Source organism: Pieris rapae, chromosome 6 (genome assembly GCF_905147795.1).
Source record: "Pieris rapae chromosome 6, ilPieRapa1.1, whole genome shotgun sequence".
NCBI classification, from domain to species: domain Eukaryota; kingdom Metazoa; phylum Arthropoda; class Insecta; order Lepidoptera; family Pieridae; genus Pieris; species Pieris rapae.
Genome location: NC_059514.1, coordinates 2936521 through 2952487, shown reverse-complemented (window position 1 = coordinate 2952487; position 15967 = coordinate 2936521). Strand labels below are relative to the sequence as shown.

The 15967-nt window shown below is 31.5% G+C and overlaps 2 protein-coding genes across 5 annotated transcripts in view; both read right to left on the bottom strand.

Annotated features, from left to right (window-relative positions):
• LOC111002927 (torso-like protein) overlaps window positions 1–9426 on the bottom strand; it is a 38264-nt gene extending 28838 nt beyond the window's left edge. For 2 of the 4 annotated variants that reach the window (XM_045628640.1, XM_045628638.1), the window contains exon 1: window positions 9082–9425. The gene's annotated coding sequence lies outside the window, so the exon portion shown is untranslated. Of the gene's footprint in view, window positions 1–9081 lie in introns of all 4 variants that reach the window. The other 2 variants (XM_045628637.1, XM_045628639.1) reach the window with 2 other exon arrangements.
• A 1424-nt stretch (window positions 9427–10850) lies between these two features.
• On the bottom strand, window positions 10851–13236 carry LOC123689268. The gene is made up of 3 exons (XM_045628596.1): window positions 13179–13236; window positions 12574–12617; window positions 10851–12490 (listed from the first exon to the last, which is right to left on the bottom strand). Exons 1-3 carry the CDS (start codon window positions 13191–13193, stop codon window positions 10897–10899), a joined length of 1653 nt encoding a protein of 550 aa, XP_045484552.1. The 5' UTR covers window positions 13194–13236; the 3' UTR covers window positions 10851–10896.
• Between the last annotated feature and the right edge of the window lie 2731 nt (window positions 13237–15967).

Sequence of the window (15967 nt, the reverse complement as noted above, 5' to 3'; positions counted from 1 at the left end):
TATAGGAGTGTTAGCATAGTGATCTGAATTAGTTGTGTGTATTAGAAATGTAATAATTCTACAACAGTAATAAACGAAATGTTTACGAAGCTACCAAGGACATTGGCCTTTGATATTTCCGTCTAGTACAAGGTCAGATTTTAGATTAATTCACTTAATACGATAGAAGGATTTTGAAACATTTTTCCTATTTCTACTATCATTTATTAATAGTTTTCATTTTGTAATTTTTTTAACATCTTCGTAATTTGTATTCCATCTCTGGTTATATTTTTAGTGTAACTGTTTATTTATATTATATACAATTTATGTTAGCTACTAAACTTGTGAACAGTTTTTGCTAAAAGCATAATTTGTATACAGAGCGAAAATGCTGCCAGCATTAAAAGTCTATACAAGAACTATACTTATCATAATTTATCGATATTTATTTATTATTACTATGTAGGTTAAGAATACTGCAAATAATGTATATTTGCATATAAAATAACGATTACAATCGGCAATTTGTTATCAAGATAAATAATGAAATCTATGATTACTACATGACAAACAAACAAAAATATTGTATAACACAGTGAGCTGTCTTTTTATAAATAAATAATTAAAAATATACGTTTCGATCATTATTCTCAAGCGAAATAAATGTGTCGATATGATTTTCAAGGTTTTGCAATTGCTAATTTATTTAACGATTAAACTATATGATAATGTCGATATGTCAAATTCAATTCGTCAGGAGTTATAACGCTAAACTATAAATATTTTTACCAGTTTTTTTGTATTTATGTCAAAAGTTTTAACCATGAAAACATTACAACATTAAGAAGGCCAGTAACGGACATTACAACAGGCATATGATATGACAAGTCCCAAATAAGAGAATTAGTATTCAACCCGTGTCACTGCGCATCCTCCGCTTGTCTGTCAATCTTTATACGGGTTATACTTCAAGCCCACATAAGTTACGAAGATCTGTATCTATATAAACTGTTGTGAATTTTGTTATTAGTAGGTATACTCGTTGCCATGGTAACGATGTTTACCTACTACATAGTATACGTAGTGGACATTTGACCATCCACTGTTGAAATAGCATATTTGAGTAGATTTAATAATTTTAAAACAAACGTAAGAAAAAATTCTGAAACTTCAATTCAAAGCTACATTTAAGAGCTTTTTTACGTACGCTTGTACACTTAAGGCGAAATTGTCACTATATGTGTCTTAGTTTTTGAGATATGAGAAACGCAATTTCGGGTAAAATTTAAATAATAACAGCCTTTTACTTCAAATAATTTAAATTAAAAAATATTGCCATCATCTCATTATTTCCTACCGTGTCCTATTTTGCCAAAGGCATCTTTTAAACTCCGCCAACTTGGTCCTTAATCTGGTCTATCCGTCTTGTCTTGTCTTCTGCGTTTATTATGGGCACCAGTTTAATACATTCAATAATATTTAAACACATACAAAGAAAATGTCATACATTATTAACATAATTCGACGATTGCAATGCTTGGAATCGCCATCAACGATTATTTAGATATGGATATTCCGCCAAACGATGACACTAATGCAAAGAGGAAATATTTGTATTTTTATAACGAATTAATGATAAACCGTTTCAAAAAGTTCTTTGACCATTAGAACTATACACGGAATTTGTTCTAAAATATTAAATTTCGGAAGAGGCCTCTAGTGTAATGATCTGAAGAGTATACTGAACAACTTACATATCTCAAAGAGCTTGATTGACTGACTTCCAAAACATATACGATACCTATTGTATTAACTCAGAGAGAACAAACTCAGTCTCTTTTCGAAACAGTTCTGACCATTTTCGACATTCGATAAAATGTCACCTATCTTTTTAGTTAATAAGCAGAGATTATACACGGTGTGTTTCAAGTTTTATCAATTTTAAACAGGACTTTAGGAATTATATTGAAATCTGTAACAAAGAGAATACTCATATTTGGTCGTAAATCGATAGTCGTAATAGCCGATGTCGTTGTTCTTAAGAACTTAATACAATAGAATTCAGCCGGGATCTTTGATTGTCAATATAACAGATATGTTGTTCTATACGATGTACTCGGTTTGACTGCATAGATAGTAAAATTTCTTAATTTCACTCACTGTATGACAAAATTAAGAAATTTTGATTGACCGACCATCAAAAACTCTTAGACGCTTCACGGCTGACATATAAGCTTCAAAAGCTTTAGAATACAATCAGTGTTTAGTGTAGGACAGAAAGGAATTATATAAAGTATTTGTAATATTGATATAACTAGTCACTATAAGATTTAGTTAGGTAAGGTAACTTACGACAGTAGGTACCTACTTGAGGGACTGAATAAATTGACCGACTTTGTAGTACATGGGTCATCTTTTTACGATAAAAGAACTGCATTGCGAGATTTGTTTTTTTTTTATAAGTTATGTTTTTGATGCTTATAGGAATAATAAATTAACATTTAGGACGGCTAAACCCAAATTTACGTAGGGGCGAACCATAACAAACATTTCTTTTTCTGTTTTCGTACTCCAACAGTTAGCTAAATTATATATTGCTTATAAGAAAACTCTGAGGCCAGGAGTTAAAAAGTTTGTATTGCCACAGATTTTTATATAATCAATAATTAAACCAATAATGGTATACACATTATACACAAAGGGGTAAAAAATATACAAAAAAATTATTTTAATTTATTTTTAAGAGATGGTTTGCAAAGTAGTGTTTTAAGAGAAATCAATATTATATAGTTAAGTTGCAGCTGGCTTAAGTGGATCGTGGTAGTAACTTCACAATGGTTAGTTTCTAAGAAAGTTTAATATGGCGGGAAAGTTTAATTTAGTTATGTTTTGTATGAGTTTTAATTGACAAGTGGGTAATAACATAACAATTTATTTGCATACTACAACTTGTGCCGTGATCCCTCTTGTTTTTTCCGGGAAACGCAACTAGCACCTTTGTGGTAAAATATTATTTAGTAAGAATTGCGCAATGACAACAAAATAATTTAATGAAAGGAAGAGACGCGAAAAATATTTTCACTTTTTTTTTCACACAAATACAATAAGTACATATTTTTAACAAAAACATTCGAAGGAATTATGTCATCATCTTTTGATTAACGCCAGATTTTCGATTCCCCTCGATTTCTGTAGGATGGCATCATGAGATTCTCAAGGTACCACCTAGGAAATCTCCTTTCTAACAAAAAAATCGTCGATTAAACAACGAAGTTGTGACAACATTATAATATATATACAGTCGCATAGAAAAACTTCATTTTTTAAAGTGGGTTAAAACAATAACAATAATGTGTTTATTAATATTAAAGATTAGATCCTAGCTGAAAAGATTCTGGCCTTTTACGGCTTCGTAAGGAACAAATTTTGGTCCAACATTAATTTATATAGGAATTGGCCACGGCGTTTAGTCTCCAATTATTATTATGCAAGCTTACTTATTAACAGATAAATTCTCTATTTCAAAATAGATGCAATGGGTAAATATGGGATACATTATTACAAAAACATATGGAAAAATTAATTTGCTCGATAAAGATAAACACTGAATTGGTCAATAATGCTTCTAGACTACTAACAAGTGAATAAAAGTGACTACTTACTATAGTTTTAGCTAACATGCTTTACGCTAGCATTATTCATGAATGTAAAAATCATCTATCATTGGTAGGTCATGGCTTAATACAAAATGTATTTCTTCGTAGAACTCCGGCGCATCGGAGATCAATTTCGCAATACGACCTTTGTGTGGAGATGGCCACGGTCGGCTTCTTGCCATATTTTAATTCAAAACTTTGAATTCAAATTTCAGACTTTGTTGTATATCGTATATAACCAGACTTGCTTGAATACAAGTCAATTCAAAAGTGTTTTGTTTTTCTTTCTCATTAATTTTTTATGACGAATCTGAAAAAACATTTATAAAAAAGTTCCGATACATTATATATATAGCTACCTTGCTGTGTTAATTATTTGATATTATTATTGTTTGCTTTATTCCTAACTATGTATGTACATTGTATATTCGCAAAGTATTCCTTTGAGTTAGGCAAATTGTTCTGGATGGATCTCTATGGATTGGATCTGGTTGACGCTGCACCTTCTCATGTAGTTTTCACACGTATATATCCTTTGTAAAACATAGTATCATAAGTATCTTGTACTCCTAGTAACATATGTGATGTTTTATTTATTAGAGAGAGAGAGAAAATACTCAATTTTATAATCTTGATCTCATTACCATTTTACCTAATAGATGCAGAAACAAAAAATCCATTGTGTAATGGTATGGCTAGTCGCTACTACATTTGTGATTAACATTTGAATGGTCAAGCGTTATACGTCTTCGTAAAATAATGTCAGTATTTGACCGTTAGGCATAGATATTTTAATTTTCGTACAAATTCCTTAAAATGTCTATAGGATTTCTTTTCCATTCCTTTCTGCTTTTCTATAACACTGAATATCACATATTGTTAATAGATATGTTTTAGAAGTAGGATAGTATCGTAGACTATTCGTATCAGTTGGTAATTTTAGTTTTCGACTAAAACTTCTGTAGTTTTGAAGTTGTTAAATACCACTGAATATAGATTGCATATTTAAAAGTAATATAAAATGATTTTGATATTTCAGTTTATATTTATGACTTATGGGTTCGAGGCTTAATATAAATTGTAAAGAAGATTTATTTTCTAGAATTTGTATTAATAATTCTCGCTAAATCTGGAAGAAATCCCCAAAGTTGGCATCACTTAAACTTCATACAAATGTCGATGTTTTAGTTCCACATAAGTACATCTACGCATTGTCCGTACAGGTATCAGACACTCTTTGTCCAGTCAACTTTAAAGTGAGCAACAAATCCTGAATGATCTTATATCAGCAATTGACCTCGCCTGATCTCATCACAATTGCTGCTTCCTATCCATTTGATCCTTTAACCTATATATAACGGATACCCACAATCACAGCATCATTTATCATAAGAAAGCCTAATGGAGATTTCATTTTAATGCATCATATATACGCTCCCTTAGATAAGACAAAGGCTCTTGTAACCAATAATCAAATATAGTTTCATCATGTATGTTTAACGTCAAAAAAGTTAAACGATCCCAAATGACTACTATTTACACGGACAAGAAGAGCTAGAAAGAATCTCTTCACTTCCATTTAATTACTATACGTGTGTAAAGGGCTGGTACCGTCACACGTTGACAAATAAAAATACGTTTAAAAATAGAAAAACTGGGTAAGATTTAGAAGAGAGACTTCCGAACTATGACTCCTACGAATACGATATTACAATATTATTTACTTAACTTTTTATTTGTGCCAAAACATAATTAATAAATACATACTTTTTGTGAAGTCCGAAAAGAGATTTGTAGGACTTTTTTCCTCCTTGTTTGACTTTTGGACAGGACTTTTTTCTTTATTATCAATATACTTCATACTCAAAGGTGTGTGTCAGGTATAAAATCGTTATCAAGGAAATCGCCTTTTGCGACACATCCAACTTACTGGAATAATCTCCTTCAATTATGGGCGCGAGATTATTTTTAATTAATCGGAGTCTAATTGATCGATCCTGCGGTTACTATGACGATGACCACACAAAGAAACACGAAAACGTAAATTAATCATTAACTGTAATCGTTTTGATTTGGGAATGTCTATATGCCCCGGTGAAAGATTGTTAAAAGAATCTGAGCGTAGAAGGTAATTTTTTCGTGTTTAAATTATCGCCTTGATAGCATTGGTTTCTGAAGAGACCTCAGATTGCAAAAGCAGCACGTGGTAATACCGGTTTTGTTGTGCAATTATGTCCTTATGTGAAGATTATCAGTATTGGTGCTGTACACAAAATGTAATATAAAATCTATACCATTTAATTACTGGCTTGGAATCCATATTCCTTTAACACACTTTAAGGACACGTTTTTTAAAACGTTTATAAGTATAGCAAAATACATGAATTTTCTTTATTTTACATAATTTTGCAATTAGAATAGTCATGAAAACGTAAATTTTGTTCGTGCTTAAAATCCACGATTACTTTTTGTTTCATCTGAATTTGTGAAGTCACGATATCTTACAATTAGATTCACAATATAATGATTTTTATAAAGCGGATGTCGAATTCATTGCACTATCAATTTCAATAGGTATTTTAAATAATAGAATATTTGTGATAAGACAATTGATGATGGAACTTGAACGGTTTTTTGTTACTTTTTAGAACTCCTACAACTGAAGTTGGGGGAAATATCACTTCTGTAGGGAAAAGCACACTATGGTTATTTTTACAACTATAAGAGTAGCTAGTATTTTTTTAATTTCGTTGAGTACGTAAACATGGAATTCTCGAAATATTCCACGAAAATTTTATATTTATCCGATATAAAAATGAAACCTGTTAACAATACCACATAAATACGCTTATTGTGACATTTCCATTCAAGGATAGAAAACCTGTATGTTTTGGTAATAGTCTACGGAAATGATTTAGAATTCAATAAATTAATATTATGCGAAAATAATGGAATAGTATAATTTAAATTAAAATTAGTAGTAGTATACTGTATAATTTAAATTTAATTTAAAATAAAATGTGTAAAAGTTATGTTAATAAAAGAATACTAGTATAATTTACATGTTACGCTGCAAGATCTTTGCGATATTATTTATTTCCCAAGGACGATTCCTTCAGGCTCTTGATGGATTTAAAAAGTAGGGAAGGGCGGGGCTGGTACTAACAAATTCTGTATTAAGATTTATATTTTCGTTGATAATGGACTTTTCCATTTTATTTTTTATTAAAATACTTTGGTTATTCAGCTATGATATTAATAACAAAAATCATCAGGTATGTAAGTGCTTCCAGAAAGGGAGCCATGAAAACCAAAAAATATTATTATTATTACCGTTTAAAGTATCTCGAATCAGTTATCTAAGTTTTTATTATTATTATTTTTTATAGAATAGGAGGCAAACGGGCAGGAGGCTCAGCTGATGTTAAGTGATACCGCCGTGGACACTCGATGCTAGAGGGCTCGCGAGTGGGATGCCGGCCTTTTAAGAATTTAAGTTACGCTGGACTTGGTGCGGTTTCGATGTCAACAATGTCCGATTTATGCGAAAACAGAAGTAATTAAAGCACAGTGATGTCTTGCTATTGTCATATTTAATTTGCGTTGCTGAGGAACCTCACATGATACTGATTTATTTCACCTTATAACAACAGGAAGAAAATAAGACGCCTATATTTCACTAAAGCTTTTTATTTAATGTGTAAGGAATATAAGTGCAATTTCGGTATCTTGGACACACGAATATAGTGTCAAAACATTATAGAACACTAAGGGCATAGGCTAGTCTGTAATTTATATAAAGCACTGCGAACTTTATTGAAAGAAAAAAATAATTATATTAAAAATAATAATAAACGATACATATGTAAACTATAACATGAAATATTGACAATAAATCACATTATCTGACAAATAATTACATATTATGTGATGACAAATTAGTATTGCGCAATTAATGTGTTATTTCTATATTTATCCGTAAATGGCTTTCTTGAGAAAAAAATTAATGACAAGAATGGAGACCTATTATCTGTTTATGAACATAAATATTTTTATGCAATCAGAGTTTAAAAATACTTCAATTCAGTGGTCAATGGCGTTACGATTCCTGGTGAATCAATAATTGTGTGGGGCACCCCGGCACTTGCTTATAAAAATATATTAAATAAATAGAGATATGATCTCTGGTTGATTGGTCTGCATACGGACGTACGGACATACGGACATTAAATTGATATAACATCGAAACTTTGATTATTGTTGTCAACCCCGTCAATAACAATTTTTAAGAGACCCATGGGACGAATTTTGTTTAAACAAGGGGTCAATTGCACCATAAACGGTGGGAATATTCAACAAAATAATATTTCACATTATAAACAAACAATGGCGTATCTGGCATTAATGTTTAGGTAATAATAATTTACATACAAGCCCAAGAAATTGGCGGAGAGTGGTGAAATAGCGTAAAATATCTATCATCTGAAGAATTATCAAAATTTGGGGATATTCTTTTCAGACCTTGAAACTAATTCAAAATAGGTATATCCGGCATATTGGATTTCCTTGTTTTTCTTAACATTGAGATAACGTTGTGATTTTAAATAAGAAGTGACCTTTAGAGGATATTTTTTTGTTAGTTGCAAGGTGATTCTTAAGTGGTTGAAGTCACTTGATATCTGAGATAATTTGATGAGATGAATAGAAAAACTTCGGGATTTGTTTTGTTTCTGAACAGTTTCTGTTTAGTTCTGATCAGAACAACAAATTAAAGTCGCTACGAAATACCAAATCGTAAGTTAATTTAAAAGAAATACCAACCTCTCGATAATACAGTTAAATATTTTTATCTAAATAAAATATATACACGTTTAAAACATGCTATAAAACTATTATAATATACGTATATATATTTAATATATGTATATTTAAAAAAACAATCTTGGATTGACATCTTATGAACATAGTTAAGAGTTCATTGACATGAAAGTGTTTTATGTTAAAAAAATATTATCATTAAATGCTTTTGAATGTAAATTTCCATGGAAAATACTCATTTAATTATTTTAAAAAGATACTTTAATATAGATAGTATAGTAGCATTAGTAAATAACTTTGATTCATTTGAGTCAAAAGAGCAATTACTATCGATGTAGTACAATCAAATAAGATTATTCTACTCCAAGGTTGGCTAACCGCAAATAAAGCAAAACTACAATACTGGTTGAATTTAATTCATATGCCTTGTATAAAAAGAAGTGTCGTTTCTTGCTGTTTAAAATCAAAATCTTACTTTGATTTCTAACCGTTAAGCGCAAGTTACTTATAAAATTTAGATATACCTATTGATTTCTTTATTATAACCTATAATTTTAATAATAATTAATGAGTTAGAACTGTGTTAGCATGTCATCAAATTTATTAATTAATATATATTACTTACCAGTTACAAAATCCCATCAAATTAAGTAGCAGCAAGGATGTTTACAGTATAATCGCTAATAACATCCTTCCATATCTAAAGCACAGGTTGACCCAATCACAAACAATAGGACACAGGACGCGAAATCACGACAAAATAAACATTTAAAAGTTAATCGAACTGCATTATTCAATAACCAAAATTTCACTATAACACGATCAATTAATGTTAAAATTAAATTAATTTCATACTTTTTATCTCAGAAAGCGTAACTTTGTCCTTGTACAGGCGCGGTAAATCGTAAGTAACAAAATGCGACTAGCAGCGGTCACTGGCAGTGACTGACTGAACTTCAAGTTTAACTTTAACTGAGCTAAACTTGCTTAACTTGATTTTACCACAATGTTGTCTATTCTATGATTGCATCATTTTGTTAATAATAAAACACAATAAAATGATTTGTGCGATTATCATAAAACTTAATTAAGCTTGAGACGCATCGAATTTCGTAAGAAAACGTTTTGTAAAACAAACTTTGTAGTTGTAGTAGCGCCACCTAAGTTACGTAGCAAGCACTATAACTATAGAGGGTATCAGTGCCATCTATTAGCTTATTAAAACATCAAGACCAAAAATTATTTTATTAGCCTAAGAAGTGCCATCTTTAGAAAACTCTTTGAACTAGTCATATTCAAAGGTTAGTGAAATATTTTTAGAGCTAATATTCCGAGCTAGAGGGCGTAATGCGAAGAAGACTATATATAATGAAATACAATAATGTATAATGATCGATATAAAATAAAATAATACTGTAATATAACTGATAATCTATGATCCAAAGAGACCTGAAATAAGAGAGCCTGGATGTCTTCATCAGAGCGCTGGCTAGACGCATATTTGAGCGTCGGGACGCCTCCGGTTTCCAGAACCTTCAGAATCTCGCCCCGGTCCACACCAGGCACCACCACGGCAGGTTCAGCAGAATTGTATATAATTATATAAAGATATCAAAAACCTACATATTAGCTTATGAGCTAATATGTAGGTTTTAAGGCTAATAGGTAGGTGTAAACTGTATGCAGTTTCTTGTCTCCCTTTTAAAGTGTTTTAATGTAGTTTGCTGATCTATAGTGCTGACGTATAGTCTATTGACTATACTTATAACTAGCTATATACTATATTTAAAAAAGGTAAAATATAAAGTAGGGTTGCCTGGAAGAGATCGCTTGTTAGCGATAAGGCCGCCCGTTGCATCCCTTGTAATTTATATATATTGTGTTATTTGTGTTTCTTTCTGGCAATGAAGTGTGAATAAATAAATAAGTAAATATTTAATAACATATTTTACTTGGGATATTTTACCTTTTTTATATAAATTTATTAATTATTATTTTATCGACATGTTTTTCTTACATCCTCTGACGATATTTACAGCACGCATTCTGTCAATGTTATGTGAAACGCCATAAGTTGAGAAACATCAAAAAAGCTTGAAATGTGTGGTGGTTAAGTATTCTAAAATTTTATAATTTCCGCGCAATTTTCAAATTTTTTCTTTCATAAGAATCTTCTCCTGACAAACACAACAAAACTAGCCCAGCCGTTCACACGTGATTCCGTGACCAAGGGAAATAATCCATTTATACACATTATACCTATAGATTGAGAGGGTTGTTTGTCTTTAGAAACTTTAGCATAAACGTCTTTCATACATACAGTGTGAAAATAAAAAAGGAAAATACTATTGTGCGCTGCTGAATATATTAATATTATAATTCATAGTCCATTAACAAAGCTCAATCATATTTTATATATCCTTGAACGTTTAGTGAAGAGTTAGTCACCAGATCTACCTTTAACACTCAAGGGAGTTCCACTGTTAGTAGCTGCATTGCCACCGACTATTCTGATACCTAGTCCTTCGTCAGTTGGAAGTGAGTCTTCCATTGCTGTTGATATTACGTTCCCATTTGTATCTACAATTATATAAGGTTCTGGATTTGACGGATCAGTGATTTCAACTTCTTCCGCTGCTTTTTCTTCTTCCGTCGTTGCGTTGGCACTCAAATGTCCTTCAAAAACATGCTCTTTACAATTTTTATTATTCTTGCACTTCCTCTTCTTACATCCTGAATGCTTACAGTGTGAATGGTGTCCAGATCTTTCAGCTACTTTTGATATAACATTTGAAAATTCTTTACAGGGCTCTTCTTCATCTTGTTCATTTTTACATATTTTCTTCGTTGTGCATACACTATTTTCACAAGTTGTTATTGATTTAATAATTTGTACCGTTGTAATTTTTGATTTTTCTTCCTTTTTATTAATTAGAAGGTGGCCAATCGGTATAATACCAAGGCTTTGAATAGTGTTTCCCGATATAAAAATCGCTTCTAAGAATACAATACCGGAAGGTATTTCGGAAAAACCATTGTTAATAACCTTACTTATTAAAGCCGATTCACCGATTAATATTGGTCGTAGATTAATGTTGAATAAGTTTATGTCTTTTCCGTAAGAACCGCCTACTTTGTTGTTAGAGGAATGTTTCATATTCTCTATAACATTCATTATGAATATTTTAAGTACATTGATGTCTATAACTTTAGAAGATAAGTTTAGTTGAATGTGCAAAGCTTTCACCATGACAATCAACCATTCGTCAAACGATATCTTGGAATTAGCCTGAAACTCAGGATACAATTCATTTATAGTTTGTTTCGGTGTAAATACGATTATTTCTCCAGTATTTTCATTTAGTTCTAGTTGGCCATTTCTTATATCATTCTTACCATTAATTCGTAAAATGATTTTTACATTATATGGGAATGTTTGTAGTTCCTTTGGTTTAAAGCGAATAGTATTTCCCTTGTTTAACCATGTAGGATAAAACTTATTTAATGTTCTCTTAAAATCTTCGTTACTACCGGGATACAACTTCTTTTGGTGAAATTCCTCTTGCAAAGCTGTACCATGTAAAGTTCCAAGCATCTTCTTCATTTCTCTTGATCCGTGTAAGTAGCCTAAAGGATTCATTTCTTTGTTTAACTCATTTATGATATTAAGATTTTTTGAATCATCGTGTGCTATCGTTTTTTCTGGTTCATAATGGTCAGGCTTTTGTTTTGTTGGTGACGTCTTTTTTACAGTTACCCAAGCATCATCATTAAATATTAGCGTATTATCAATGGATCTGAGACTTTCATTCGCGTCGTATGCAATATTGGGGAAGGCCTGTTGCTTCGCTAAATTGGGAATGTAGATTTTATGTTCACCTGTGACAGAATTTTTAAATACGTATACAACCTTCCTAACTTCTTTGGAACCTGGAGTTGGATGAAGCAGATCAGTTATCTTTGAAGCATGTTCCGGACTTGGTGGTAGGCAGAAACAATCCTTTTTCGGTTTATTGCGGGGTAAAAAAAAATCCCTGGAAAATCATATTTCATTTAGTAATATTCGATTCTTAAATATATATGTGAAAGATGTTTTTTGATAAGAAAAAAACCTTACTCGCTACATTGCGATAGAGCAACCCATGCTAAGAAAAGCGTTATCTGAAAGCAATACATATTTGTCAAAATTATTTATATAGGAATACACTTAAAGCCTTCACAGACCTTACTTTGGTCGTATCCTAAATCCTGTCTATATTAATAAAATAAATCTCCTTTCTATAGTGAATTTTATGTATTTGCACTTGTCCATTGCAGTCGAGTCGTTTAGGTTAGCAAACACAAATCGCCAATTTAGTATCTAATTTCAAAGCATCAGATGAACTATTAGTTCATCAAAAGATTTCTAAGAGTGCTTACACCATATTAATTTCTCGGAATCAAGAATTCCTACCGAGATATTTTAAACTAATGGCATATTCAGACACAAGTATTTCTGAACCAATTCGACTTATAGTTCTTGCCTTTTAGCAATGTGAGTGTTCATGAGCGGCGATATCACTTAACATCAGCCTCCTGCCTGTTTGCCCCCTGTTACATGAAAAAAGAACGAGTCTCATCCATTAAGATTTTTTTTAGATATTATTAGTATTTGAAATCGGTCCAACTTTTCCGACGGCGACCCAATGTAAACCTAAGTAATATTTATACACGAATACTTACTTTTATGTGATCCATCTTCCGTCGACCTCATCGGCGGATGGAATGCAATCCATAAGTTCATACATCTAACTCATTTATTTATATTAAAAATATAATTAGCGAAAAAAGCATAATTTAGTTATACAAATTAGCGTGTATTTCTCGTTGTAAATAGGTCATAAAATATTATTTGCATCGTAATGAGGACACGCACATTATGTTCAAAAGTTTGTGTAGTTTTAATTTCCATCTTACTTATTGATATACACCATATAGAATTATAACTATCAACATGGTCACATAGTTTAATTTGGACTTGAGCAAGAACCGTCAAAGCTACTCTTTTTAGTTTTAGTAAGAGATCATGACCATCTAGACATCGTGGGTTTAGCTTGTCGAAGCTTCCAGCCAGCCATCAAGATCTCCGATCTTTGTGGTACTAACACTGTAAAAATATTCATGTTTAACCCATTGTACCCTCCTAAATTCTTTTTACGATATTCATTGTATCTTCTATACTACTGAATATTATGCTTAATCAATATAATATGGTAGCATACTAAACCGAATTTAATGCTTTTCTACTACATACGCTTTCAAAATTGATATTTAATTGTGATTCATTTAACTAAACGCATTTTCTTTTCAAATGTATGTCGAATGAGTTGTATATAATACCTTCTTGTTCAATATGTAAAAGACAACGTCACTCAAAGTAAATATAAAATACAGAAAAAAATTGTATTGCAAAATTGTTTAAACTTTGATTATACATATTATAAACCAAACTATGTTATCTCAATGCAAATTACCGAGGATTAGGAAATGTCCTGGTCATTTGGTACGTAGTTTCAGAACTTCCCTGGTTCGTTCTGGTTCTCCCTCGGGACTTGGCAGAGGGGCCGGAAAGGGAGGCGGTGCGGGTGGATCAGTCAGAGAATCTGGAGGAGGGCTGGGAGAGTACGGGGCTGCACAAGAAGAATTCTTTTTCTACAATAAACAGAAAGAACAGTTGGAAAAGTTGAAACAGAAGTTGAAAGAAGGAGAGATACAGAAAAAAGAAGAGAAATAGATTTTATAATGCATATAAAATATTTGACAGTTCTTTTCACTGATTGACTCTTAATGTTTGATTTCTTTCTTGTTTCATGAATAAATTTTAAATAATTAGTTTTGTTTTTTTTGAGTTAGCTATTTTATTGATAGTTTCTCTTCATAAGCATTTGGTTAGCCATGGGTGTCTTTTCCGGAACCAAGAAGGCTGTATCGATATTACTTATATTGAATTTATATCGAGGCTTAAGTCATTTCAATCGTATTTATTATTTATTTAAATGCAAGTTTATTTTCAGAAATAGAGCTGGCGTTTTTAAACTGTTGTGTTCTTCATCAGATAAAACCTGTAATAACTGTGTATATGTAATTCTTGAACCTCTAAACGACCATAAATTTGTCTCCTACCTTATGATTAATTATTATATATGTAATAATATATCTATAATTATTTAATAATATTAAATATGGTTTAATTATCGAATACATATAATATAGGAAACCTATTTTACCTGTTAGTTGCGAATTTAAATTTTTACAGTTTGCTGAATGGCGTTCTTTAATTTGACTTCGCTAAATACGAAGATATTTTATTTTAAGATTAAGATACTAATACAATTATATATTACTTATTATATAAAAGTATAGAAATCACTTTTTTTACACAACACTATAAATTACTTGATATAAAAATAATTCGTGAACAAAAAAAAAACACCTGTTGAATTCATGTTGATTGCATAGATTCCGTGAATATAATTCCAGTAGTAGATTCGAATCCCGACATATCTTTACGAAGCAACGTGACGAGGACGTTTGTGTATAGTGTAGGCTGTCAGACAGCGAGATGATCCAACAGATTGGCGTCACGCTGCGCACGCCAAGCTCCCGTTCTCATGCGTGTGCGCATACCGATAGCAGAACAATTGATGACTGAAATTATTGTATTTGTGTTAATGTTGCTATTGAGTATTGGCCTAGTGGCTTAAGATTGCGACTCGTATCATTGCGGTAGTAGGTTACAGCTCGGCTGTTCACCAATGAACTTTCTTTCTATGTGCGCTTGTGACTCGAACGGCGAAGCACAATATAGATACAGAAAATTGAGGCCCTGACCTAAAAAGGTTGTAGCGCTATTTTTTTTTATTTTAATGCTCCTGGTTTAAATCATCTAAGGGTTTTTGTCTTTCAGAGTTGAGTAGTCATGATAAGGACAATAATGACCTATTGCATTAACTGAATTCCAATGGAATAGTCATACGGAACTGGAAAAAATTAAAACCTTTGGTTAAATTCGGGTTTTAAGGGTAGTTAAAACTGATTGGTAAGGTAACCCGTGTTTGAATGAAATCTAGACCCTATTGGAACTAAATGCTGGCTATAAAAATATTCATTAATTGTATAATATATTGCGTCTGTTTGTTTTCTAACGCTATCAGCACAGACATATTCTCAGTTACGATTTTAATACCGAAGTTATAATTTCTAACGCTGTACAACTCTCTCTCACAACTCGATTATATATATATATAATCGAGTTGTGTGTACCGAAAGGTAAGTATTTATTCTTTAAATAAAAATTTGTAAGCAGTGTTGTTTTGCTTTTAGTACTAACAGACGTGCAGTGACAGTGAGGTCCAGGGTTCAACTCCCGCTGTCAGGAGCGACTCCAATCTCCGCTCTCGACGAATCTCAAGAATGTAACGAAAATAAATCATCAGTAACACAATTTAATAACGATATTTTTAAATTGTAGT

What these genes read in the sequence shown, in the direction of transcription:
- LOC123689268 (XM_045628596.1), bottom strand. An exon ending in GCTCTATCGCAATGTAGCGA is followed by an intron (nt 12,491 to 12,573) that starts GTAAGGTTTTTT and finishes ATGATTTTCCAG; the next exon opens with GGATTTTTTTTTACCCCGCA.